The 25776-nt window shown below is 43.4% G+C and overlaps 1 protein-coding gene across 3 annotated transcripts in view; it reads left to right on the top strand.

Annotated features, from left to right (window-relative positions):
* Window positions 1–25776, top strand: part of ABTB3 (ankyrin repeat and BTB domain containing 3) — a 166189-nt gene that overhangs the window by 118122 nt on the left and 22291 nt on the right. For 2 of the 3 annotated variants that reach the window (XM_066997056.1, XM_048074068.2), the window contains exons 5-11: window positions 12767–12932; window positions 16170–16259; window positions 19513–19614; window positions 20737–20830; window positions 20939–21074; window positions 22780–23000; window positions 24670–24848. In XM_066997056.1, coding sequence (XP_066853157.1) covers window positions 12767–12932; window positions 16170–16259; window positions 19513–19614; window positions 20737–20830; window positions 20939–21074; window positions 22780–23000; window positions 24670–24848 — 988 coding nt within the window. The remainder of the gene's footprint in view (window positions 1–12766; window positions 12933–16169; window positions 16260–19512; window positions 19615–20736; window positions 20831–20938; window positions 21075–22779; window positions 23001–24669; window positions 24849–25776) is intronic. The other variant, XM_066997068.1, reaches the window with a different exon arrangement.

Genomic DNA, 25776 nt, shown 5'->3' with positions numbered 1-25776 from the left:
GTTCAAATTAGTTGTAAATGTCAGCCTGGATAATTTGACTTTTTCGTGTATCAAGTGTGACCTTTTGGTTTTCTAATGAAGTCCTAAAGTATTTATTGCCAGGATGTGCTTTTAGTGTCTGTTTTGCTTTATTATTATGTACATGTATAACAGCATGATCTAGGGCTGTGCTGGAGTCAAGAATGTATTTGGTTTTGATTTTCATGTGAAAAGGCATTATGAATCTGCCAAAGTAGAAATTACTCACTGATATTACTTTACAAATTTGTATGTAAAAAACAATCTTTAGCAGTCTGCCTGTCATACGGCAGTAGGTGCATTCTTCCCTGCAACACAGAAAGCAGAGCAACGATCTAAATGATTAGCTGTGACAACCTGCATCGGAGCAGCTGTGTTTTGTTGACTCCGGCCTTGACATGCTCTTTCACCAGAGAGTATTATACTTTACTTTGTGATCTGCATAAGATTTTTATAGTCATGGCTATTGAATATTTAATTGAAGAAATATGTTGAATTTTGAAAGCTAAATCTGGAGCGTTTCATATTTCAAATATTGACTGTAATTGCTTCCCTTCAGTGTGAACATCTTGACCCTCATTTCCAGAAGTGCAGCGTTCTGCATCCCTACTGAAATGTCAGGACTTATCGGTACTACGCATTTTCTGAGGACCTAGCACTTGGTCTTGAAAAGGCACAGTTAATTAAATTTCTGTTTCAGTATTTAGGTACGATTGCAAATAAGGCAATAAGGCTTGTGCTCTAAATCTTCTGTCTTAAAAATGAAAGTATAAATATTTGTGCATTTAAAAAAGAATGATATACGTCATTCTAACAAGTTATATTTTGTCAGTGTGTATGCACACGCACACACACGCATATATAAAACACCATCAACTGGTTAGATGATTTTCCAAAAGTTTCAAAATCACTTAAACTTGGGGAGAGTTGTATTACGCTAGAGGAAAAATTATTAATGATGAGGAACAAATCAGCACTTAGTTTAAAGTTGCCATCAAGAATTAATTTCATAATGAATGTAAGCGGCGGCTGCTGTCTTGCTCGTCCCACAAGTGGGAATGAGCCTGAGGAGCACAGCCCAGAATTAATCAGGTGGGAGTGGATAAATAAATCGTGCCAGAGACAAGCTCTGGATTTCACAAAGACCAGACTTTGCAGCATGCCCTTATTTGACTGTAGGGGCCTGATTGACCCACTGTTGTCCCAAAATGCGAATCTCAGGAATCTCGAATCAGAGGTCTGCAAACGAGTGTTGATGTACTTGGTGGTTATGTCGAGGTCGGTGCGTGCCGCCAGCGTTCTGCAGGAGGCTCTTTGTGTAGCTGAGGCTCTGGTCCTGCGTGCCTGTAATCCCGAGATCAAAGGAAGGACTGTGCTTTTCTGAAGAATAACGTGAAGCATCAGGATGTTAATCTGAAATCTTGCTGCTTGTAATTTTTTATTTGAATTCCGTACAGACCCTGACCACTTCTCATTGCCACTAAGCCGAGCACCGGCCTTTCATGCCTCCCTGGGAGGGAGGAAGCGTTCCCAGCTATCAGCTCCCCAGCAAGCACCAATTCCATAAGTGCAAACACAGGGTGTGTGGGGGGGACCCAGCAGCCTTACAGGGGATGGCTTTTCAAATAAGCTGTGGGACGGATGGCAGCTGAAGGATTTTAAATGCAGTGAGCTTGATATATTTTTGTGACTTGGATAAATATTTCTTAATAAGTAGAACCTTGAAACCAGTTCAATTTCTAGGCTTTTCTTAGCAATCTTTTTTAGTCCCTTAAATAGAGGAACCCAAACCAAAAAATTCACCATGTGTTACATCCCATGGCCCATGTCCTGTGCTGTGATATTGCATCATTCCGTGGTGTTGATTCACGACCTGTCATTGCAAACGCGTAAAGCAAAATCAGCTTCCACACTGGAAAAATACGCATACGGAGAGAGGCAGAGCTCTGGCAGAATCTCAAAGGCTATGAAGTTCAGATAAAAAACAAATGTTCGGTTTCTTATCTGAAGTACAGCATGGAGGTCTCCCAGCGGAGCTGTGTGACACTTCCCAGCACAATCACATACTCCAGCAGTGAGGTTCCTGATATATGTGGCTTTGTAAATCATCTCTGCTCTCTTCCTGCCTTTCACTCCGATACTTCCTCTCTTTCTCCCCTCTTCTGATCTTCAAAAATCCATCTCCTTAATTTCTTGCAATGTTTTCATCTCCAGAAAGAGGAGCTGTTTTTGCTCTTGGTAGAGGACTGAGGGAGGCTGGAGTCAGGCAGGAGCTGTCTGTCTCCTTCCTAATCTCTTTTCATTTTACAGCAGCAGACGTGCCAGAAAGTTTCTACCCTTTCCCAGCCTTGTCAAATGAGCAGGGATCTAAATGTTCACCTTCCCCCAGGAGTGGGAGCTTTAAATAGAGCAGTTGTCTCTACCTCTTGCAAGGAGCTAGGTTTCACAGATGGATTGACTGCTGGTTGTACAGCAGCTAGCCGAGACTGAAGCCCAAGTTGCGTCCAAAATATTCTTTGTCATGGTGGGAGACCAGACTTAAATAACACCCCACCTGTTCCCAGGACGTGTTGTGCTACCTGAGGCAGCTGGACAAAGTCAGCAGAGAGTTGTGTGCCAAGTAGCTCTGTACTGGCATAAATCTAGTGAAGGTGGGTGTCTGCCCCCAGCACTAGGCCTCTGGTTAATGGAAGTATCAGGGATGAAGGTAATTTGTTGTCAAAAAGGGACATGCTGGTAACAACTGTGTTGGACCTTCTCAGCCAAAATACAAGAAGCTCTTCGCACGTCTCTTTCCTTCTTCCATTCCATAGGATGTTTGTTTCAGAAAAAATACCCAATGTGTTAGACATGTGCTGGGGAGAATGGCTAATGGATGGCTACATATGGGGGACTGGAGGCTGAAGGCAGAGAGACAGAGCAAAGAAGGAGCATCCTGTACTGTTCAGCACAAAGGCTGCCATGCTTTTTATCAGGGTCAGTGGTTTTATTCCTTTTTATAATATATTATGGCAATCCTGGAGGATGTAAAGGTGCTGGAACAAATTGATGCAAGAGAGGTAGTAATGTCGTGCAGGAGACTGTTACATGGTCAGTCCTGCTCCTGACTGGTTAAAGTGCTATTTTCTGGACAGTCAGAGATTAAAGGAAGGATACGGTCTGGGGTGCAATTGCGCACGTGGGCATGCACGTTCATTCTGATATCCAGAAGCAGCGAAAATTCAATTCTCCTTCAGGCTAGGCATTTCTCTGCAGCTACATTGGTGGCTGGAAACCCTTTCACGCTCGTTAGTGCCCTGTCCCCTTGCTCAGCTCTTCGGAAGGCTGTGAAGCTCCTACCTGGCATTTGTAAGAGAAGCAAACTTCACTAGTTTCGATGAACAGTTTCTTCTTGTCCATAGATGAAAAGGTCTGTGTCTTCTCTTGTACACTGGAGAAACAGGATTGCTTTCAGCAACGTTCATTGCTGTCCCTCGCAGCCCACAGCTGCTTCACTGGAGGCAGGTCTTGGCAGGAGGAGCCCAGGACATCTCTTTAAAGAGGTCTGAACTCCATTTTGGCAATTTTAACCAAAGGACAGTGATAGGCAATGGAAGATTTGCATCAGGCTCCTCACGGGTGAATCCCACAGAGGTCTGTTGTCTTTTTGCCCCATCCCATATTGATGCGCGGCCTACGGGGCTCCCCATGTGTTTAGCCAAATTTTGTTGGAGGTGAGAGCATCGCTGCTGCTTGTCCCAGAGCTGGTTGAGAGCAGCCTCATGCAAGGCAGAGCCCATTTGCGAAGGGCAACATGGCAGCTGGCGGCGTCCCAAGGCATCTGCTCAGCATCAGGGGCCACTTCTGACATGTTCCTCTTGATCCTTCAGGGCCCAGAGTCTGTTCTTCCCTTCAGCTGATGAGTGGCAGACGTTTAAGCTGTGATAACTTGATCCACCTTAATTGCATGCTTATACACGTAGGCAGCATTTCTGAGTTACGGATGGGTTCCCCAAGGATGCTGGGCTCACATACGGTGACCACAGCAAATATCCCTTTTCTTCTCTGACTCGTGAAGCGGAGTCCTATCTCTGGTCCTGACTATGGTCATATCCTTTTTTCTCCTCTCTTCCTGGAGTGCAGAGATGAAATCGGTATGTTTATGTCCCAGCCTTGAGAAGGCACCGGGGGAGGTGTGCATCAGTGCTAACAGATGCCATCACCCAAATGTGAATACTTTGCTTCTGTCTTCAGGAAGAAAATCCCGGGGAGAAAGGAAAACTAAATAATAACAACAAGGTTATGGCAATGGAAAAGCAGTAATCAAAAAGAGAGCAAATTATGCAGCTTAATGCACTCAAATTGGGGTGACCAGATGACCTCTGTCCCAGAGATGAGAAAGAGCTGCCTCATGAAACCAGAAGGTCAGAGAGAAATATTTTTTAACAAAACCCAGAGTGTGGTACCATAACTCTAAGGATTAATAATAGCAGTACCCAATATTTGAAGAGGATGAAAAATGATCCAAGGAAAATTCCAGCCCCTTAGTGTAACGTCAATAATATGCAAGGCCTTAGAATGGTTTTTGAAGCAAAGGCTAATTAAAGACATGTTGTTGAGGGGAAAATGGGATAAAATGTGACACAGATTTTCTAAAGATAGAGCTTGCCAGACTAATCTAATAACTTTGTGATAAGATAACTGATTTTCTACCCCAAGGAAATTCAGTAGATTTCATCTTTTTGGAGTTGAGTGATGCAGTCCATGCAGGGAGCTTTTAGTTAAGACAGAGAGCTAGAGATTAGTGTAGGAACTGGAAAGCGGACAAGGGCTGGCTAAAGAGAGGTGACAAGGGATGGGGTTGGCCACAGTGAGGTTAAAAGCAGAGGTCTTCAGCTCTCCATCATAAGAGCTGTTCTTTTTTAATTTTCAGAAAGGGCTTTGGCACAAATATTAGCAATGTGCTCATGAAGTTAAAATTTGCTGATGCCATGGTGCTGAGAGGCATTGTCCAAACAGAGGAAGTTTGGGAAATCATCCAGGAACGAGTGGATGACCTTGAGGGCTGGGACAACGGCAGTGAGATGAAATGCAGTTTTCCACAATTGTAAGGCAAGCGCACAGAGCTTAGTTTAAAAATGCACAGTATATGCAGTATAAAATATACTGTATTGGGAGCTGAGTATTGAAAATGGGTTGGTAAAGACTGCAGTGAAGTATTTCCTCGCAGAACGACTGTGAACCACCCAAATGGCTGTTTCCTTAGCTGGGAAAAAAAAAAACAAATGCAATTTGAGGGTGCATGACAAGAGGAAAATACTGGTGCCTCTGTAGGTGGAACTGGTAGGAAGTGATGGGGAATAGCAAATATTGTGTTCACATCAAGAAAATATTCACATTGGACCAGGCACAGAGAAATGGGCTGGCATGATCTGAGTTTTGACAGAATGTTGTTGTAGAGGAAGCCTGAAAGAACGGGGCTCATTTAGCTGAGGAAAGTGACTGCTATGGGAACATGGGGCTGTTCTCTATAAATATATTGGGAGTAAACACCACAGAAGGAAAAATGCTCTCTGTTTAAAGGGACATGGGAATATGTGGATATGAACGGGTCATGAGTAAGTTTAAGCTGCAAGTGCAGATGGGTCCAAGCCTTGCTGCAGGGAGGGATGGGGATTATTAACACTCCAGTCTTGTGTGCTTCCACAGGGGCTGCCTCATCCCAACCTCACCCAGGGCTATGAGTTGCATTTGCAGCTCTGATCCAGAAAGGTCTCCGGGCAATTTCAGTATCTGAATGCCTTTGAAAATCTGTCTTTAATTGAAAATCAGTCCTAATTTCCAATTAGCCTTGAACCGGGAATACCTAGTCTGCTTTTCTGTCTGGGACCATCCCTCTTAATGAAGGTTCTCTAGGAAAATAGGATTATCGACCTCAAGAGTGGAGCTAATTTAACATGAGGATATCCTTGGCTCTCTGTAGAGAGTTTTCTGAAGACTCTGGAAAGGGAAAAACACAGCAACGCAAAGGCAAGATGTGCAGTAGTTTTCTTCTTTCAGAGCAGCCTACACCATTTTCCATGTCATCTTAATACTATACCACACATACACTCTTCTTACTTTCAAGTGAAAGAAGGGTTGCATTTAATGTTTTATTTATGGAAATCCTCTGTTTGTACTAGAGCATGAAAATATAAATAGACGTAATAAATAGACATTTGAAGGCACAAAAATATTTCCACTGTTATTCACTCTCTTAAAATACACAGGGTAAGGCGCTGAGGTTCTGGAGAGAGGGAGTAGAAAATTGCTAAGAAAATCTGCTATTTAATTAGATACTGCCACTGTTAAGTAGGGACGGGTGGTGTTTGCCCACCTCCTTGAATGTCTTTGTTCTTCCCACAAATTTTCACTAATCCTTTAACACCAACCGTGTCTATTGCCATAATTAGGCACAAAAATGCCAAACCAGCAAGCGGTTGTAAACAAGCTGCTTGACAAAATCCAGCAGTCCCTTGGGGCAGATGGTGCCAGTAGATGAAGGAGATTTTATTACTTAAAAGATAGAGCATGGGTTTCCTGAGGTGAATCTCAACCTGTCTTGCCAACCAGCTGTTTGAAGAAAGCAGTAATAAAAAAATTATTGAAGGGGATGGACTTCTCCTTATGTTCTCCTTCACTTCCAGGGCAGAAGACACTTGTATTTTACAGGCTTAAGTATAAACAGACTTTCTGTTTTGTTTTTTTTTTTTTTGTTTTTTTTTTTTTTTCCATTGCGAGCAAGTTCAGCAGTGCTTCATATGCTCTGATGCTATATACATGCAATCATCGGGATACAGGTAACATATTGCCTTCCAGTAATTAGTGAAACCTTAGATTAGTGAAAGATGAATCTGTACTCAAATTTTCCCCTGATACGTTAGCCTTATTCAAAGTTTGAAGTCAGATTCAGTTTTGAATATGGTTCCTCGCCTATATTATGCGAGTTTGTAATATTAAAAGTGTTTTGAAATATAGATTTGGGTCTTGATTTTGATAGTTATATCACATTTTAAATGTGTTTTCTGGTATCTGTAACCGATTTATTGTCAGGCCTTTGACAAGAATAAGAGATTGGTTAATAAATACCCAGAGTATTTTTATTTTCTTGTCTAATTTGGCTCCTGATTAAAGTAAACAGGGATACTTTATGTCTGTATTAAAAAGTAGTGCTCTTCATCACTTTGATCAACATGTTCGTGCTTATGTTTTACTTTCTCCAAACCAAAAACTCAAATAATTGTCTCAATATAGTATTTATATTGGAGTCCTTTTAATATTAACATTATATTTCCCATGAGCACGTCACTGGGAAAAGAGCACTCACAAATTTAAATCAAATCATCTACTGCTCCTGCTACTGCTGTTCATGTCTGTAGCCTCACCGAAGAGCCCCAGGCAAGGAACAGGACCCTTTTGTGCTATGGGCTGTGCACACCCAGATCAAAACCGTGATCCCTGACCCCAAGAAATTAAGCATTGCAAATACATGCATATAGCTAGCTAAAATATGACTCCTTCCAGACTTGCAGCCAGCTGAACTATAATTTCTGACGTGAGACCTCATTCATATTTAGGACAGAGGCATAGTGAATAAACTCCACAGAGCTAAAGAAATGGACTTAATTAATAGATTATCATTCTTTTAATTGAAAGGGCTGATGACTGAGTCCCAGGTGGACAAAGAAGGCTTTGGTGCTTGGATATCACGATGATGATCTGTTCATTTCAGCTGAGGGAAGTGTTTGTCCTGCTGCTCATCACATTCTTCTTTCCATTTCTTTTAAATTAACTATTAGCTTGAGATGCTGGCATGTATAGCTTAGAACATAATTAGGACGTTCATGCTTTTTTTTTTTTCCTTTTTATAACATTTACAGAGCGTTGCATTTTTTTAATTGTCCACTACTGACTCTGGCAATAATCCCCTCCAAAAGAACAAATAATTAAAAAGCTATGTAATAAGAGAACTGCTGCGTATACCAGTTACGATGGAAACACTTTGTCTTTGAATCATCTGTTTTCCCAAATGCATTCAGTCCGTGAGTAACTTATTAAAGATCCGCACAGACCTTATCTTAGCCAGTCCAAGTGACAATGAAAAAACTTGCCTTTAACCGTCGCTGTAGAAGTGCCGCATTATGTTTTCATAACGTGAGTTCGGGAAAAGATAAAAATAATTTGCTCTACTGTTAGGAGCCGTTATAAATGAAGAAGATTGCCTTTGACTCCTTTCAGAGGTTCGAGTATTTCGGAGCACGATAGGATGTCATGGTCACCGTGCAGAATTTGACAGGGGCCATTGGCAAATAATTAATGTTACCATGGCACTGCCCATATAAAGCCCCAGTAAAGTTAATTATGTGCGGTGGTAACTCTGTAACGATCTTGAAGATAACTGCTGTAGGAGCAATATCCGTGAGGAATTAAAAGAGGCTTGGGAGAAAGTTGTACGTTAAAAAATATGCTCACAGCTTAGCTACAAATATAAAATTGGGATTTCACTTGCTTCTGGTTTTCCTTGTACCTAAAAAGGCAGTCGTTTGCTTGATTCATGGTTGAGAAGAAGCAGGCAGTGAGTTTGTAGGCTGTGTGACTGAACCCCTGGGTTACAGAGATGGGTTTGCTGCTGACCATGAGTCCTGTGATCAATGCACGTTAAGTCAAGGACAATACATGCAACCTCTCAGTTTTGAAAGTGTGAGCATGTGTACAGTGGTGGTGGTCCCAGGGAGCTGCCCAGCTCCACAGTCTGCTAAATGTGGGAATCCAGAATAGGCTTAGCCTTTCGAGGGAGGATATCAGACTCCAAAGATGCTGGTCAATCCTGCCTTTGCCACTGTGTCACCTCTCGGAGACCTCAAAGTTGACCAGCCCTGGCTAGCATCCAGGATGGTGACGTCCTGCCCTCCTGAGACTGTCCCCAGAGAAAAGGGGACGGAGAGCCATGGCCTCCTGCGATCTTCTGCTCCTCCCGTCAGCCAGCCCTGTCCTTTTGATGAAGAAGCATCTTTTTTGCAGGGTGAGGACTTGGGGAAAGGACAAACTTGTGAGAGCGCTGGCAGCCAGCAGAGCTGCCAGCAAGCTGACGTGGCCTTGGAGGGGATGTCCAGCTGTCGAGCCGGTGTCAGTGTCCTGTGCGTTTGGAAAGATCCCAAATACTTTTTGGCAAAAGGGCTGTGAACTGACTGTGCAGTCGGGGGGGTTTCCAGTTCTGTTTGCGTTGCCCTTTTCGGCTGCACTGATGCTGGTGTCCCTTACTTTGCAAGCACAGCTTTACAGCTCTGAAGCGAGACCCTGTATATTTAGCTGACTTAACCATCCCTCGTCAACCTTATTTTTCAGACTTCTTCCTATCCTTTTCCCACCTCTTCATAGCTTGTCAGTATATTCATTGCATTACAAAGATGGGAATTCGGAGTGCGTCAGGCCAGGGTGCTTGCTCCCTTCCTTCTTTTATCTTGCATCCTTTAATGTTTGTGAGTCTGTGTGTTGTCCGTGGTAGAACAGCGTCCACTTACATCGTGTAAAATGGAGCTGAGACCCCCGCTTATACTCAATAGAGTGATCCTGGTGGAGTCAGCATTATGCAGTTACTGGTAAGAAGGAGGACTTGGGAGCAAATGCAGTGCTGTGTTGGCTTAGAGTTGATTTTTGATGCTTTTGGGCTTGTTTTTTTTATTTTATTTTTATTTTTTTTTCCATTCTCATTCTGAAATGTGACGGCTCGTTCTTTCTGCTGTACCATCTTCCCAGTTGGCTTTCTCCAGTTTTAAAAGTGATGCTGTGTTCTCCTATTCTGTACTTGTAGTTCCTGATCATTTTTGATCTGTCTCTTCGCTGCTTTATATCTGTAAATGTTAAATCTCCTTTTCCTTAACTCATTCATCTCTCTGGCTTCTTAAAATGGTGCTACACTTTCTCTTCCAAAGTGTTTTCCATTTTTTTCCCTTGCGTCATGCTCTTGTTTCATTAAACTCCCCAGTTTGATCATTATCCATTTTATTAGTCAACATAATGGTGGCAGCAGCAATGATCTGTGTCAGTTTTTGCCACCATACTTTCCTTTGTCCCATAAATCAGGGTCTCATGACTTGTCCTTTTGGCTGTGTAGACCACTGGTAGAGGCACTAAGATGTGGTTTCTTGCTTTGCGGTTCTTTGTCTAGATGGCAATTTCTTCAGTGCTGCCCAAACAGCCTTGCAGCTCAGACCCTCCTCTGAATCTGAATTATTGTTGCAGTGCTTGTACAGCTGTAGCACCCCAGAGCCATAGCCTTGGGCCAAGACTATTATCCTCCCCAGCTGATTGAAGAGTACTAATTTGCTGACATCCAATATCAGTAGTGACTAATGAGTCCTTGACTCAAGTGGGTGAACTGATGTGCTCTTAGGGGACCAGAGCAAACTCACAGAGGAGCAGCAGTAAGTAATGTCTGAAGCCATGCCAGAGCAGAACTCTGGGCAGCCCCTACAGAACAGGTAAGATAGGTCCTTGTTGCTCCTTCCTCCCACGTGTGGGTTTGCATCCCAGGTCAAAATCCTGTGTAAAAATCTTTGTGTAAAGAGAAGATCATCGCTAGTGTGCTGCTTGCACCAAGCCTGGCTGACGTCAGTGAAGCTCTGCCTGTTTCTGCCAGCACTGAGTTTGACCCATTTTATTCAGAGCCTATATTACATACCTCAGTACAAATGATGAAGCAGTGGCTTAACACAAGCAGTGATTCATAGTGGCAGACAACTCTGCAGTCCTCAGAGGATGTCTGGATCTTTCCATGGCTGCACTTCACTGAGGAACCACCTTGTTTTCAGCCCAGAGTCATCTGGAAATGGCCAGCTGCAGCTGGGAAGCCCAGCCACTCTCCGTGCACTGAAAATTCCAACATCTAGCTTTTGAGTATGCTTTATCCCTGTTGTGCATTAAAGGAGGGCACAGATGATCTCTAGCATCCCATGTTATGGGGGTAGCAAGTACCAAATGTTGCTGTAGCTCTTGTGCCAGAAATGTGCCATACGGTGTGAACGTGTAAAAGCAGCAATCGCTCCTGCGGATCTCTGTGTCATCGAGCTCAGCCCTGCATACCTGTGCTGCTTTTTTCTTGTTCCTGAAACTTGCTCGGAAACAACTGCGCAACAAACAGCCTGGTTATGGTTTTCTTTCTTCATCTCTGTTGCAGGCATATTACTTCTGCAGAATCTGTTACTGCTGTTAGTGTTTATTGTGTTTGAGTGTCATGTGTTAATCTTGTGGCATGCTGTGGTGATGCAGCGTCGTTCGTGTTCCCCTGAATAATGGTACTCCAAACTTTGTTTGCGTTTGTAGGACATCAACTTTTAAGCAGCCAAAAGCAAAACTGAGTATGTAGAAAGAACAAAATATTTGATTTCCAGTCTGGTTGTGGCCCAGCAAGGCAGAGAACAATCTTAAGCTCAGATGCCAGTTTCAGTACTGAGTCCTGCAGAAGCTTTGATCAAAATCCTTTGTATTTCCTGTCTCACTTTCCTTCCTCTGAAAGAGGAAGAACGACAGCTACTGCCACATACCACTGCTTCTATATAAACGGTGTATTCATTGCATATTGCTGTTGAATATTAAGCAGTGTATCACATATTTTTGTAAAGCTTTGATAAAGCACGTTGAAGGAGAAAGTTAAATGATAACGATGTGCTGTTTGTATATTTTTTGGTTTGCTGCATTTTTTTACATTCAAATTAGAAAACAAATATTTGATGTGTATTTGCCTTTTTCATTTTTGATCTTGATTTTTTTCTTCATTCATAAGTAGCCCCTTGTTTTCTGACCTAGTGTTGTTGGAGAATGAAAGTGATGTTTTTCCAAACAGTTCTTTATCCAAGTTCACGCCAAAAGCACTGTGGATTTGGACTCCACCCTCTACCCCAGACACTCTTCAGCATGAAAGAAAAGCAAATCTGTCTTTTAATAAGATGAAACCGGGTTGTATAAACATTGGATTTGAATTGCCTGCTCTCTCTAGAGCTGTAGATTCATGTCTTGACTAAATAACTCCTAGGCCTTCTTCCATTTGAAATGGATATTTTGAGCAGCTTACAGTTTGGGGATCCTTCTAATAAGACCTTAAAAGAATGACATTCTGTCTGTTATGCGCAGCCAGTAAGGATTCATGGTATTTTGCCACAATTACCTAGCAAGAATGCTCTCTCCTCCCTGATTGCACGGTGCCCTACTTGTCCACGGGACTTGTGCTTTCTCCTCCACAAAGGCTCCTCTGTTACTGGGGCTGTGCTGGTAAGATACTTGAAGGAGTTTGGAATGATGTTGTTTTCTCTTTGTTGTATTGTCAATGGTGATACGTCCATTTGATGTTAGTTCAAAGCTTACTGAAGCCACTGAAGCTTTTCAGAGACTGGGGGGACTGGATCACCTCGCCAAGCGGAGAGAGAACTTGTGGTGAGAATGCGCTGTGCGTTGCTTCCATAGGGAAAAAAAAATCAAGTGAAAGCTCTTTTTTTTCCCATTTTTTAAAAATAAAATATATGACTTGTCCCATGAAAGATAGACCAAGGGCAATCTCCATTAGTATGCGTTAACATTTCCCATTCAGCACGTCCCTTGAGTATACAGGTCAAAGGAGAATGAATGTGTGCATGACCTACACCCTTCAAAGACAGGGCAAAGTATTATTTTCCTAGGGACAGCAAGGTCTGTCCTGTGACTGTCCTCTGAGGGAGTTTATTTCTCGTGTTCACAGAATCGACGACTGTTTTTGTGCATCTCGGAAACTGGATGCAGTTGCTACTGAAGCGAAGTTCAAGCAAGACCTGGGTTTCCGAATGCTCAACTGCGGCCGAACGGATCTGGTTAAACAGGCCATATCCTTGCTCGGGCCGGATGGGATTAACAGCATGAGTGAACAGGTAACAAGATAGAAATGTAAAGAAAATCATGAAACATGAGAGTTTTTTTCTCTTTATCGAAGCAAACGAGCCCCAGCTTTCAGCTAAATAAAGGCAGGACCTTAAAGTTTACCCTGCATTACTTCACATTTAGTTAAAGCACCATTAGGTGAATATCTAAGATAAGTTTTGTCATTTCAAGTCATATTGATTCTTTGGTACTGAGGCAACTCAGCGTGAGGGCAAATGCATCCCCTGAAATATTCTTAGCAGAGAGGTGAATCGGGTGAAGCCAGAAGGAGATCATGAGACAGGTTAGAGTTAATCTGAATACTTAAAATGGTTTAAATGTCTTGAACAGTGGTGTAGGACAGGACTTTCTGAGGTGAACACCTTCCCAGAGGAAACTGCCCTGGGATTTGCAACACGTATTACATAAACCCTCAAGCCTCCATCAGGAAAAGGTTAATCACTGGCACTCTCTGACTGAGTTGAGTCCTGTTTGAACTGATCTTCTAGATGTGAAAGCCTCTCTGCAATGTTACCACTCCATTAGTTTTGTGGCCAACATCCACCAATTGAGGAGCCTAAATTTCTCTGGAGTTGCTTCTCCAGGAGGCCAGTGGTTGTGTCTAGGGATAAACCTGCCTCTGTGGCTGGCACAGTTGGACTGTGATGCTCACGAGGTCATTCCCCATTCCCAAGAGGGTAATGATGGACATGGATATTACCGCTTTCTTTTGAAATTGAGTTTTCTGAATTTTCTGATGCCCCCAGTGAAAGTCACAGTTGGATTGTAAGTAGGTTTGGGTCATCTGAGAGGAAAGCTTTTCTAGGAATGTGAGTTATGATGCATTCAGTAGTTTCAGTTTGGGTCAATATCGTGAATTTGTTTGAGAAAAGGTTTAGAAGAAAGCAGCACTCCCTGAAAAAAAATGTATGAGTGAGCCCATTCCAAGGTTCATACATCATACTTTTAAAAATCATTATTATTTTAAGTTAGTCCGAACCTGGAACCTTTTCACAGCATATTTCCTCTGTCCTCCAGGCTGAAACCTGGGAACACTCTGGCTTGATTCATCAAAGTACTTAATCATATGCTTAACTCTGAACACATGCTTACATCCCGTTTGAGTGAAAGTTAAGCCAGTGCTTAAATGCTTCCCTGGACCAGACATCCCACATCTTGCAGGGTAGAACCCTAAGTGATACAAGGCTGAAAGAAAGAGAGTCATTTTTTATTTTACCAAAAACCAAATGCCCTGGGTGTTGATTTTTCATGTTGTTACTGTGTTCCTGTGTGTGTGGAGCAGTAATGATGGGCTCATTAAAAACCCATTCCTCCCACCTGCAAAGAGATGGGGGCTGAGCGATGCTGCAGCACAAGGCTGAGCTGCAGAGCAAGCCTGGGGACTGGCAGAGGCATAAGAAGCAGGGGCAGCAGTGCAAGAGGAGGGGAGTTTGGAAACCTCATTAACTCTTTAAAATCGTGATATGGCCACATGACGTTCAGGGCCCCTTTTAGTCAACGATAAGTCCATTGTCAGCCTCAGCAGGGCCAGAAACCATGTGGGGTACACAGGCAGCCCCTTCGCATATGCTGGAGTTGCTGCAGGGCTCTTGGCTCTGGCTGCACAAGTGCTGGGTCATGCATGGGGATTTCAAAGTCATGTGCTAACCACTTGATTTAACTTCTGAATGATACCATTTACAGAATTTGAAGTAGTACTTTAAGTAACATGTACTTCATTTTAAGCTACGGTCCAGTCACTGTGTTTCAAGGCCCAAGCACAACTTCTTGATAATTCTGGTGGTCTTGTTTACTCTGGTGCTGTTTATTGACTGCCAAAGGAAATGTTCTGTCCCTGACTGTAGCTGAAGTCATTTCAAATTCTCTTTGCAAGTATCTTCAAGTCACCCGAACCTGTCCTTGCCTGGGGTGAAGTTGTTTGTTAATAATGGCAGGAGGCCCCAAATTCCTGTTCCCTTCCTCTGTATCTCCAAAAGTGGATTTGATCCTTTGAAGTTCTCAATGAGTTTCAAGGGGGCTTTCACTACCTTGTAGGGACAAACCTTAATTTATATTTTCTCTGCAAGGTTAACCCTTCCACACATGAGCACCTACTGCTTTTCAGCCCTCTGTGCAAGCAGGAAAAGTGGGTAGGTCAGCAAGAATAGCGATGCTGGGCTCTGGCTAGGAAGAGAAGTGGCATGGCTCTGTGTCTGGCCACTCTGGGCATCCCCTGTGCCTCTGAAAGTAATTTCACTTCATGGCTGGACTCAGGTTAAACAGTGAACCTGCTGCCATCTGACAGCAAATTTACCAGGCATCTTCGAGATAGGCTACAAACATGCATCAGAGGTAGCTGCACGCTGCGGTAAATTTACTGCAAAACAACCGGTGACTGTTGATCAACACCCCCTACTGTACTTAATAAGTGGCTTTTTCTGTTATAATTTATGGTAGATTTAATGATTTCTTCGTGGTTTCATCTAGACTCATTACCACAGCTACAATAATACTTAAGGGAAATGGCAGCAGGTATGTCAGATTAATACAAATTGTGTTGTGGTGGTTCAGTAGTGAAGGGTCAGTTAATCTAGTTTTCCTCCAGACAGGGTTGTGTTTCCCTTGCAACAATGCTGTCTAGCATTTCATTTAAAATTGTCCTTTTTTTTTTTTTTATTTTTTTTTTTACACCAGGGAGTGCTATGTAAAGCTTTAGCATCTCTAGCCACTTACGGTACCTACATGGAAAAAAACTGCCCAAATCTGCCCTGTCGTAAGAGGAGCTTTGTATGTTTTCAATGGCTCTGGTGGTTATTTAAAAAGTTAGATTTTAAGAAACAGTGATCATAGAAAACTGAATAGACTTACTGTCTTTTTAAACTATCAGTGGAAATATGGTTGTTTTGATAAAAACATTTCTCTGCTGGGGCCCCAAGGACAAAGATGCTAAGTTTAGTACATGAACATGAAGTTGAAGCTCACAAACCTGATTTCAGTGGCTAGGCTAAGAATGACAAGGATAATGTATAAACAAAACAAAAAAAAGCGAAGTGACAGTGAAAATGGAGATTTTACAAAATGGTTTGCTTTTGTTAGTCTGAGAGACGTGTCTGTAACAGAGATAATGGATGTCATTAAATACATACTGTTAGTCTTGATGATATATATATATATTTTTTTTTAAAATGAAAAGAGTTTTGTGTTAAATTTGTCAATTCCTTTGTTTTTTAACTCCAAAAAATGACTAGGGCATGACTCCACTGATGTATGCTTGTGTCAGGGGTGATGAGGCTATGGTGCAGATGCTGCTAGATGCTGGAGCAGATCTGAATGCTGAGGTGAGGACTTTTTGTTGGTTGTATCTTTGTTCTGTTATTTGTTTACATCTTAAACTACCTCCTGAAACAGTAGCAGAAGGAAAATCCCAAGAATTAAACATAAAAGAAAATTGTCTTGTCTGGGACAGCACCACTTGAAACGAATAGTGAAATCAGACTGCATTAGGTTAACATTGGGATTCAATGCACAGAAAGGGGCGAGTCATCGGGCTTACCCCACAGGTAATACTGATTTAGTTGTGTTTGCACACTGCAAATGAATACAGGCATTAGCACTAGCCATGGAGCACAGCTCTGATGGTATTGAAAGGATTCCCTGAATCTCAGCTGAGTTAAAATCAAGAGGGTAAAAGAAATACCCATCTGATAGCCTGCCAAACCTTGAGCATTTCTATGCCTTGGGATGTTCTGTCTAAGCATCCCCAGCACAGAAGTGCAATGTAAGTTCCACTGTTCTGTTTTATAAAATGCTTTGGGCTGAAAACTGTTGGATGAGGAGCTTAAAGCTTCCAGAACATAAACGTCTCTTTGATGAATGCACATCATAAACTTACACAATCTGTCCACCAAACAGATTGTGGTCCAGCTCCGTGCAATGCAGGTATGTACATTTTAAAGAGCCGTTTGAAAATCCATGAAAGAATTATTTGTTAATGATTCCAGTTTCAATTTGTGGAGGTCATGAGTAAATTAAGCTGTCTGCTTCACTTATCTGTGTTCCATCTGTTCTGTTTGGATTTGAGCGAGCTGATAAATTGTAGTTACTGCTTTCAGCCAGGCATTTTGCACTTTTAAAAAATTTAATTTAAAAGTAGAAATAGATGTCACCTGCACAAGACTGATAGTCATTACTATCAGTCATCAGCCACGATTGCTGATCGGTGGCTTACGTGAAATCATCTGGTGATTTCAGTTCAGTTCCTTATGGAAGTCACTGTCACCTCTTCCCTCACAAAATTCAAGTAAACCACCCTCAGAGCTGGCAATAATTGAATACTTGAGCCCTTGTTAGCACTCTCGATAGACAGATCAAAGATTGGATGGACGTGGGACTGATCTCTCCTGCTGCTCTGAGTCTGTGGCTCATAAGTAGGAGGGCATTACTTGGCTTTCATCAGGAGCAGAAAGCCCAGTCCTCCCAGTTGTGCCAGTAATCTTCCAGACTTTAACCAAATGCAAATTTAAAGAGTTTTGTCGTCCTGAAACTGCTGACATCTGAAAGTACAGCTCCAGTGAGGAATTTGAGCCTCCCTGATTCATTTCTGTAGAGTGTTTGCTCTAAAATCAAATGAAAACACTTTGGGACAAGAACTGTGAATAATTATGGTGTGCAATTAGAAGATGATTTGTGCACACCACAACCAACTGTGCAAATTGGGCAATTATGGCAAAAAAAGGCAAATCAGCCATGAACGAAAATAAATACTCTGTCAGGTGCCTGCATCATTTTCCCTATTTCTTTTTGCAAATCAGTTATATATATGTGTGTTTCTAAAAGTAGCCTCAAATGCTGGGTGCCTCCCTTTCTGATTGCCCATCTTTAGTGAAAATGGACTCATTTCCAGATGTTCTGAGAAGCTGCAATTCACTCTGGAGTCAGTGGGACCTGTGGCTGCTCAGCAAATCTCAACTGAGGCTTTAAAAGCCCTGTGAGCCACAGGTCTTTTGCAAACACCATGTCAACTGAAAAGAACTCTGACCAAAAAAAAAAAAAAAAAAAGGAGCAAAGGAGTTAAAATGACTTCATTTTGTTTGCTGCTTGCTGTGGGCTGCCCCAAACAGCAGTGGGAATCCATGCTGGAGGAGAACGAGCTGGACATGTGTCTCACTGAACCGTGATAGCCATTCTCAACCTCTGCTGCTCTTGCTTCCCAGCCTAAACCCGAAGGCTCAAGCTGCTTGATCCTTTTCCTTCTAAGCAAACCCAGACCACTGCACACTTCTGTGACACCAGGGCTCACGGTGAACTGGTCCTTACAGCGCTGCAAAAGAGAGAAAGGCACTTTGACTCTCTCTCTTTGGCAAATCTGAGCGTTGCAACCAGACACTGGTGCAGATCTGCTCCTCACACAAGCTGTGGGATCTGCACAGGCTCTTCAGATTTTATCCTCATCCCTTGTTCTTGGGACTGAGGGCTTGGTCGTATGCTTCTAGCAAAACGCTGCATGTGGCACTTGGAAATGCAATCTGCTAATGCAACCAAGCATTTAATAACTGACCACACTCCCCTACATGGGTAAAACTGCTTCAGACAGGATAGTGAAAGCATAGCTGGCTGATGAGGCAGAGAGATGGTGCATCTTTTACGCTGATTTTAGTCCTCCTTCAAAGACCAATAATAAGATTTTGAATTTTAGTGTCACACTCCATCTGAGTGTGCAAGCGCAGATTGCAAATGTTCATTAGATTGTTCCATCTCTGTGAACCTCATCAATATTAATATCCCTTACTTTAAGACAGGGAACCTGAAGTAGAAAGCGGTTATTCATCTTCCCCAATGTCTCCATTAGAGGAAACAGGCACTAAAACAGAAAATGGAAGGAGCAATGTGAAAAATACCATTTTTGTTTTCCTAAGGATATAGTTTGCATCTCTTTCAACTGTAGCCACCCTGCTTTGTTCTAACTCAACTCAGACAGGAGAAAAAAGTAAAAAGGAGTTTTCTTAAAGTATCTGTGAAACGCCACTCTGCCCCATCTGTTCTCAGTCGCCTTTTTTCCTCTGGTGGAAGAGGAGGAGCCTGGAAGTACTGCTGGAAACTCTAGGGCAGGGACTGGGATGTGTCTTTCTTGATGTCAACAACAAAAGTCCTACTGATTTATGTGGAAAGAATTCCTTTGGGCCAGAAGCAATTCCAAGAGCTGGGGCTGTCAATACACGGTCTGGAGAAGACAGTGGGAGCAGCCTTTAGCTGTAAGCGTCCTGATCCACCCTGCTTCCCTAGTGTGTGCTGCTGTAAACAGCTGTGGATGTTTTGACCTTGTGCAAAAGTATCTGGTGGCCAGTGGTTTAGATGGAGCTACAGTAGTTGGTAAAAAGACTTCATTTGGTATGAACTCTATTCAAGCTGTCAAATCGGCACGAACAGTTTTACTATTAAGAAAATTTTTGCTGGAAAAAAGAAACCAATCATTTTATAAAGCACCTTTCCCAGGTTTTCTATTTCACCTACTCCCTCACGTGCCTGGATTTCAGGCAGGTTGAATTTTCTTACGTATAGCTCTTTAAAAAAATAACTTTAATTTGTTTGTAGGTTGTCAGTACTGCTCATAAATACCCATCCGTCCACCCTGAGACCCGCCATTGGACAGCTCTGACATTTGCTGTGTTGCATGGACATATTCCTGTAGTTCAGGTATTATTGTATTTCCCTACCTGCATCTCATTCTTTTGTTTCTCCTCTTTAGTTATAATTACATTCATCTCAAACCAGTATCCTCCTGTCATACTCATATTGGTTACTTCTGCTTCTTTTAGAGTGTACTGATATATAATAAATCTATTATATAATGAATACGGTGTTCAAACCTTAACCAATATGAGGTTTAAATTGGACAATTTTAAAGCAAACTTGCACCAAAGAAAGTCTGTCAACTCCTTGTGCTCCTTCCTGACCACTTGTTTTATGTGTTTGTTTATTCATTCATTACACTTTCTTACACTGTAATACTCTAACAAACACAAAACGGCTGCCTTGGTGGGGGAGAGGCAGACAGCAAGAGCCGTCGCTCTGTCCCAAAGGGAGAGAAGCACTCAGTCTCCTTACCCGAGCAAGGCGTCGCGTGGGATATGCTGGTTCTGTGCTTTGGCATCGCAAAAGTCGAGAAGGTTTATTCTTCAAAACATCTGTGTCTATGGCACACATAATGAAGCGCCAAAACTATGAAAGCCTAAAGAGAGAAATGGACAAGAGGGGCTGGAGGGCAGGCTCCGTCCTGCTGTCTTTGGCCACTTTTGTTTTCAGCGTTGTTATTATTCATGTGGAAGTGTTCCCGATGGAGACCACAGCTTTTGGATTCATTGCTGCGATTTGTCCTTAAGAATTGCCTTTCTTTGGCCATGTCTTTATATAAAAGATGGAGGCAAATGAAATCTGCTCCACTTTAAGATGGTGCTGGGCTTCTATTAGACCACGAAGGAAGGATGCTGTTGAGCTAATTTTCAGTATATCCATCTTCAGTGCATTACTTCCTAACACCGACCTTATCCCCATTTCCCATTCAAAAATGCTGGGTTACACTTTTTTGGCTCTGAAGTTGGACACTAGTGCTCCTGGTGTCTTGACAGTGTAAAACGAGCTAAAAAAGGGGTCAATTTGCCTCTGTGAGAGAGTGAGCAGAATGTGCATGTCACTTGTCTCCATCATATCTGGTTTGCAGATAACAAGAAGCATTAGACTCTCATTTGTCACTGTTCATGAGCTCTGAACACTGTGATACCCCCCCCAGTTGCTCTAAATGGTGAATTTTCTTTCTAGCTCTTGTTGGATGCTGGAGCAAAGGTAGAAGGTTCCTTGGAGCATGGAGAAGAAAATTACTCTGAAACTCCTTTACAGTTGGCAGCAGCTGCTGGTAAGAACTTTCTCCTCCCTCTGTAATAAATTCTTCACTCGAGATCTGTGAATTAAGATGAGCAAATAGTGGATTTTAAAAGAAGTAAATGTGTGTCTCAACTTGCAGGAAATTTTGAACTGGTCAGTTTGCTGTTGGAGCGAGGAGCTGATCCCATGATAGGAACAATGTACAGGAATGGCATTTCCATGACTCCACAAGGTGACATGAACTCTTTCAGTCAGGCTGCTGCACATGGACACAGGTAGAGTGGGAACAAGTCTAGTGGCATACTTCAAGTGGTTATTTCTTGCCTGGGAGTCTGGTTTGAGCAGATGGGTGAAAATTCTGCATGAGCAATTAAACATGTCGCCAACTGGGCAGAGATGTAAGGCTTTTTGCTGGCATGTGAATTTAACCAGTTGGTGGTACAAACTGCTTTTTAATATCTGATTTTAAAAAAGTGGAAGGGGACTCTACATGGTGTGTTGCAATGTGATGTCTGTTAAACGGGAGCTGGTGTGATGGCAGGAAGGAATGCCAAAGACATTCCTTCTGAATTTCTTGTTGACGTATTTCTGAGGTTTGGGGCGGATTGTGTCTGTACTGCTGCAGCCTTCACTGTTGTTGAACAGAGTTTCTGCATCTGTGTTTACTGTAAAGTCCTGTGTGCCTTAATGTTGTACGTATGCTGGAAGTTTTTTAAAGACAGTGATGAAACGAGCACCCGGCATGCATGATCTTGCAATATTCAGGAGTTAACTGCAGTACGATGGATTAGTATTTTGATCTTCACATTCCTACTTTTCTGATTGTAGCCATCCAGAGGAACATAGATACAGGTTAGAGACAGTACCTACCGTCTGTTTGCTTAGAGAAGAGCTGCCAGTCTAACAACATGCTCATGGCATGTCAGGGCGGGTTCAAGCAATGCTGCCCATCTGGAGCCTGCGAGGGATCTCTGGGAGGACAGAGAGTACAGATTTTTTTTTGCTGGAGTCTCACATTCACTGCTCAGGCCTTGGTGCCAGCCAGTCTGAGTGGGAGCTGAGCTCCTGAGGAGGACTCCGAGGCTTGGCTGCAGCCTGTGCATGTCACAGACCCACAACTTACTTCTGAGAACTGGATTTTATGTTCCTACCTATACAGCACGCACACAGACTCCCTCCTCTTTCCCTCTCTTCCCAAACCACTCATTTGTTGGGGACACCCCATGCCCCACTGCCACTCCGTGCCAGATTCTGAGCAAGTGCAGGGAGGAATACGAGGGAGGTGGGCTGGGGGCCAGCCTGGTTTCTTTTCTCACAGCCATGGAAACTGAGAGCGATTCCTTTGATATTGATGAGGTTACGCGGGTATGAACCTGAAGGTACTAAGTCTGTGGCTGAATTTGGGCTTTGCTGTTTGATGGCCCAGCCAGAGTAGTCCCACAAGTGCTTGAACCTGCCCTGACTGGCCTCGTTGAATGTCTAGTTGCTCTGGCTTTCCCAGACTGCTTTGAGTGTTAATTGAGTGGTGGTGCTTTTGGTAGCTCCAGACAGCTCCCTTCTCAAGTGGCCTCCTTGGTGAAAGTCCTGCGAGCTTGTCCAAAGGCAACTCAGCCTTTCCCGATGGTGGGGCAAGTGCCAGAAGTCATGAGTCACGTGAGAGTCACGTTTAGCTCATGGTTTTGTGTTCCCACAAGATGCTGCCACTTGTATGACATCTGTACTGTTGCTGTCATTACAGCAGCGTCTTGCAGTTGTGGTCCAGGCATTGCCGGTGGGTTAGCAGGAGTGGTGCTTGTCTTGGGACTGTTGTAAGCTAGTCCGTTAATTGGAGTAGTTTCTGACCTGCCTGCTGGATAGGTGTCCTAACCTGTCATGCTGCAGCAAGTATCCTGGGCACAAAAAAAGCATCGCCGCTAACTCTGCTTTCCTGCTCTTTTTTTTTTTCCTCTCTCCCTCTCTGTATCATGCTGTGATTGACAGGAATGTCTTCCGTAAGCTGCTTGCTCAGCCAGAGAAGGAAAAGAGCGATATCCTGTCACTGGAGGAGATCCTGGCTGAGGGGACAGACTTGCCTGACTCTGCAGCAGCTCCACTTTGCGCCAGCCGCAACAGCAAGGCCAAGCTGAAAGCCCTGAAGGAGGCCATGTACCACAGTGCCGAGCACGGATACGTGGACGTGACCATTGACATACGGAGTATAGGTCAGTGCCGGCACCTTTCCTTCTCTCCATCCTCACAGATACCACCGTAAGACGTGTCTTTTGTGTGCTGTTGCTTAAACCGACCACAGTTGCACCTCCCTGAACTGCTGTGGAAGTGATAATAGCAGGGGGGTTCCCAGTGAGTCTGTGGGTAAGGATGGGGAAGTGAATTGAGTTAACCCAGGTTTAGTGCCAAGGCTCTTGGAGCGTCTCTCAAGCCAGTTAAGTGTCCCGGTTCCTATGCCAACTGTACAAAACAGGCATCCACCCTTCATGTCAAATCGTGTGTTAGACCCATGCTAACAGCAGCCCCTCATTCTCTGACCCCCATCTGGAACATGATGGGGGATCCTGCAGGTTCCCGGCCTTTTTTGAGCTCCACAGCATACCCTGCTCAGAGTCACTTTTCTGCAGGACAGAGCTGTTTCCACCAGCAGCCATCTTCACTGCTGCCTGGCACAGTATTAACTAGGTCTCTGGGGCAGTGTTTGTCTGCTGCAGACTGCTTCCAACAGCTCCTCTTCTGCACTCTGCCATAATGCAGTCCACAGTTAAAAATTCTTTCTTTTCCGAGGTTTGCGAGCCTCTGAGGGGAGGAGCAGTGAACTGGCTTCTCAGTGTCTAACTGTGCCAGCATGGGGCTTGAGCATCATACCAGCTTGTTGGGAGTCCGCTTCTGCCCACAGCAAGGGTGGTCGGGAGCACGGAAGGAATCAGTCTGGTCTGTGTGTCCATTGATGTATGCCCAATCCCCTTTAATTTGCCTTCAGAGAGAGGCCAGGGTGCCTGACGTGCCTCCACGTGGTGCAGCACTCCACCCTCTTGCATGGGTGAGGGCGTGGGGTCTTAGCAGTGGCTCGCCAGGAGGGCTGAGCAGACAAAGCACTTGGTGCTGAGCGAGATGAGAGTACCAGGGCTGCTCTCAAGGTGCTGGGCATTTGCTGAAGTGGGAGGAAAAACCTTTTGTTGCCAAACCCTGGGCTTGTGTTTCCTCCCACTCTGTTCCACAAGAAGAGAAACTGGGTCACATCCAGCCTAACGCCTGGAGTAGTATATTAGCTTTGTGTGTTTTCTCATTCAGTGCATGGGAACATTTCCCTTTAAGTTCCTGGAGAGTGGTTCTGCCATGACAAATGGCTACTTGAAAAGGCTGATCTGCTTAACTCACCCAGTGCTGTTTATGGGAAATAGTAATGATCAGTAAAGGACATGGGGTAGTGCTTAAAGAAAGTTGTAATCTGAAGACCACCACTTTGAATACAGGTGGGTAGTGACCAAAATCTGTTTTTTACCATTTAATGGCTCTCCAGGGCTGCATTCAAACAAATGAGCTAGTGTAAATCTAGTTTCCAAAAGAGTTTTGCATCACAGAGCACCACAGCAATTACCACAAATTGGCAGTCTCAGCAGAGAAGCTGAAGGATAGATGAGCAAAGAGACCACAGTCTTCTCTAAGCACTAGGAGGAGAGCCTCTGTGTATTAGGTCTGGGATGTCTTGATAACCATCCACTTTCTCAGCTGTGGATAAATTAGGTGGTGGAATTTGATTTCTTGGATTATTTGGCAGTTTTTGCTTAAAGTCTTAACATTAATACAAGTAAAGGTAGAAATATCAGAAAGGCAAATCCTTCTCTGGAGCTGAGAATGAGCTCTGTCCTCCATCCCTAGGTGTTCCCTGGACGCTGCACACATGGCTGGAGTCCTTGCGAACATCCTTCCAGCAGCACAGGCGACCCCTCATCCAGTGCTTGCTAAAGGAATTCAAGTCCATTCAAGAAGAAGAGTACACAGAGGAGCTCATCACACAGGGGTTGCCTCTGATGTTTGAGATACTGAAAGCCAGCAAGGTAGGATAAATTATGCATTTTAAAGAAATCAGCCTCATGCTGATCCTGTTAGACACAAATCTTGCAATATTGTTTTTGCACAGTTGCTCCAAAGCTTGTTTAGACCATATAGGATTATTACTTTTTGTATTGTGTATCTCAGATTTCTTCAATGTGGAAGCATGGGTTAAAAACACCAGCTAATCACATCTCCTGCTAGAACAGCTTAATACTGGTGTTAACAATGAGCTGGAGAGACAACAGAAGCTAATGCATAGCGGTGAAATTAAAGTCACCAGGATAACTGCAGTACAGCAAGAGATGCTGATAACCAAAACAACCCAGAGACTGACTTTACCCAGCTTGTTTTACAGGACCACGCAACAAAGCTAATAGTCGTGTTTGCTTTGGATTTATTTAACTTCTCACATGACTTTCTTATTCCTTCATGTGGGATTTGGACTTTTAAACTTGTGGGGAGACTGGTTTCTACAAGCGCACACAGAATAATTTTTTAGAATCCTCTGTGTGTTTGTACTTGCAGCCTTCCCAGATTTATTCTTTCAGCTGACATTTTCTTAGCCAGACATATCAGACTAACAAAGCCTTTTGAGGGAGATACCATTAGGTATGCAAGTATAATAGCAAAGGGAGGATCATGGGGCCAGCAAGGAGAGGAAAATGTCTTATCTAGTGAAGGTTAGGTTTTTTTGCATTCATCACATAAGCATTCATCACATGCTGTGCATGTTGGTACAGTCTTCTATTTGTTTAACTGGGAAGTAAGTAACGTTTCTCACCCAACTCTATCTATAACAGCAAGGAGTGAGTATTTTTTAGCACCTGAAGCAATAACCTTAATAATGCGGAAAGGAGGGAGGTCTGATGTATGCACTCAATACTAAAGGGTTCCAGACATAGTATAGCTAGTGAAAGCCTACAAGGATTT

The sequence above is a fragment of the Anser cygnoides genome, chromosome 1 (assembly GCF_040182565.1).
Source record: "Anser cygnoides isolate HZ-2024a breed goose chromosome 1, Taihu_goose_T2T_genome, whole genome shotgun sequence".
Lineage (NCBI taxonomy): Eukaryota > Metazoa > Chordata > Aves > Anseriformes > Anatidae > Anser > Anser cygnoides.
Note: the sequence above shows the minus strand (reverse complement) of the source record. Positions and strands in the feature narration are given on the sequence as shown.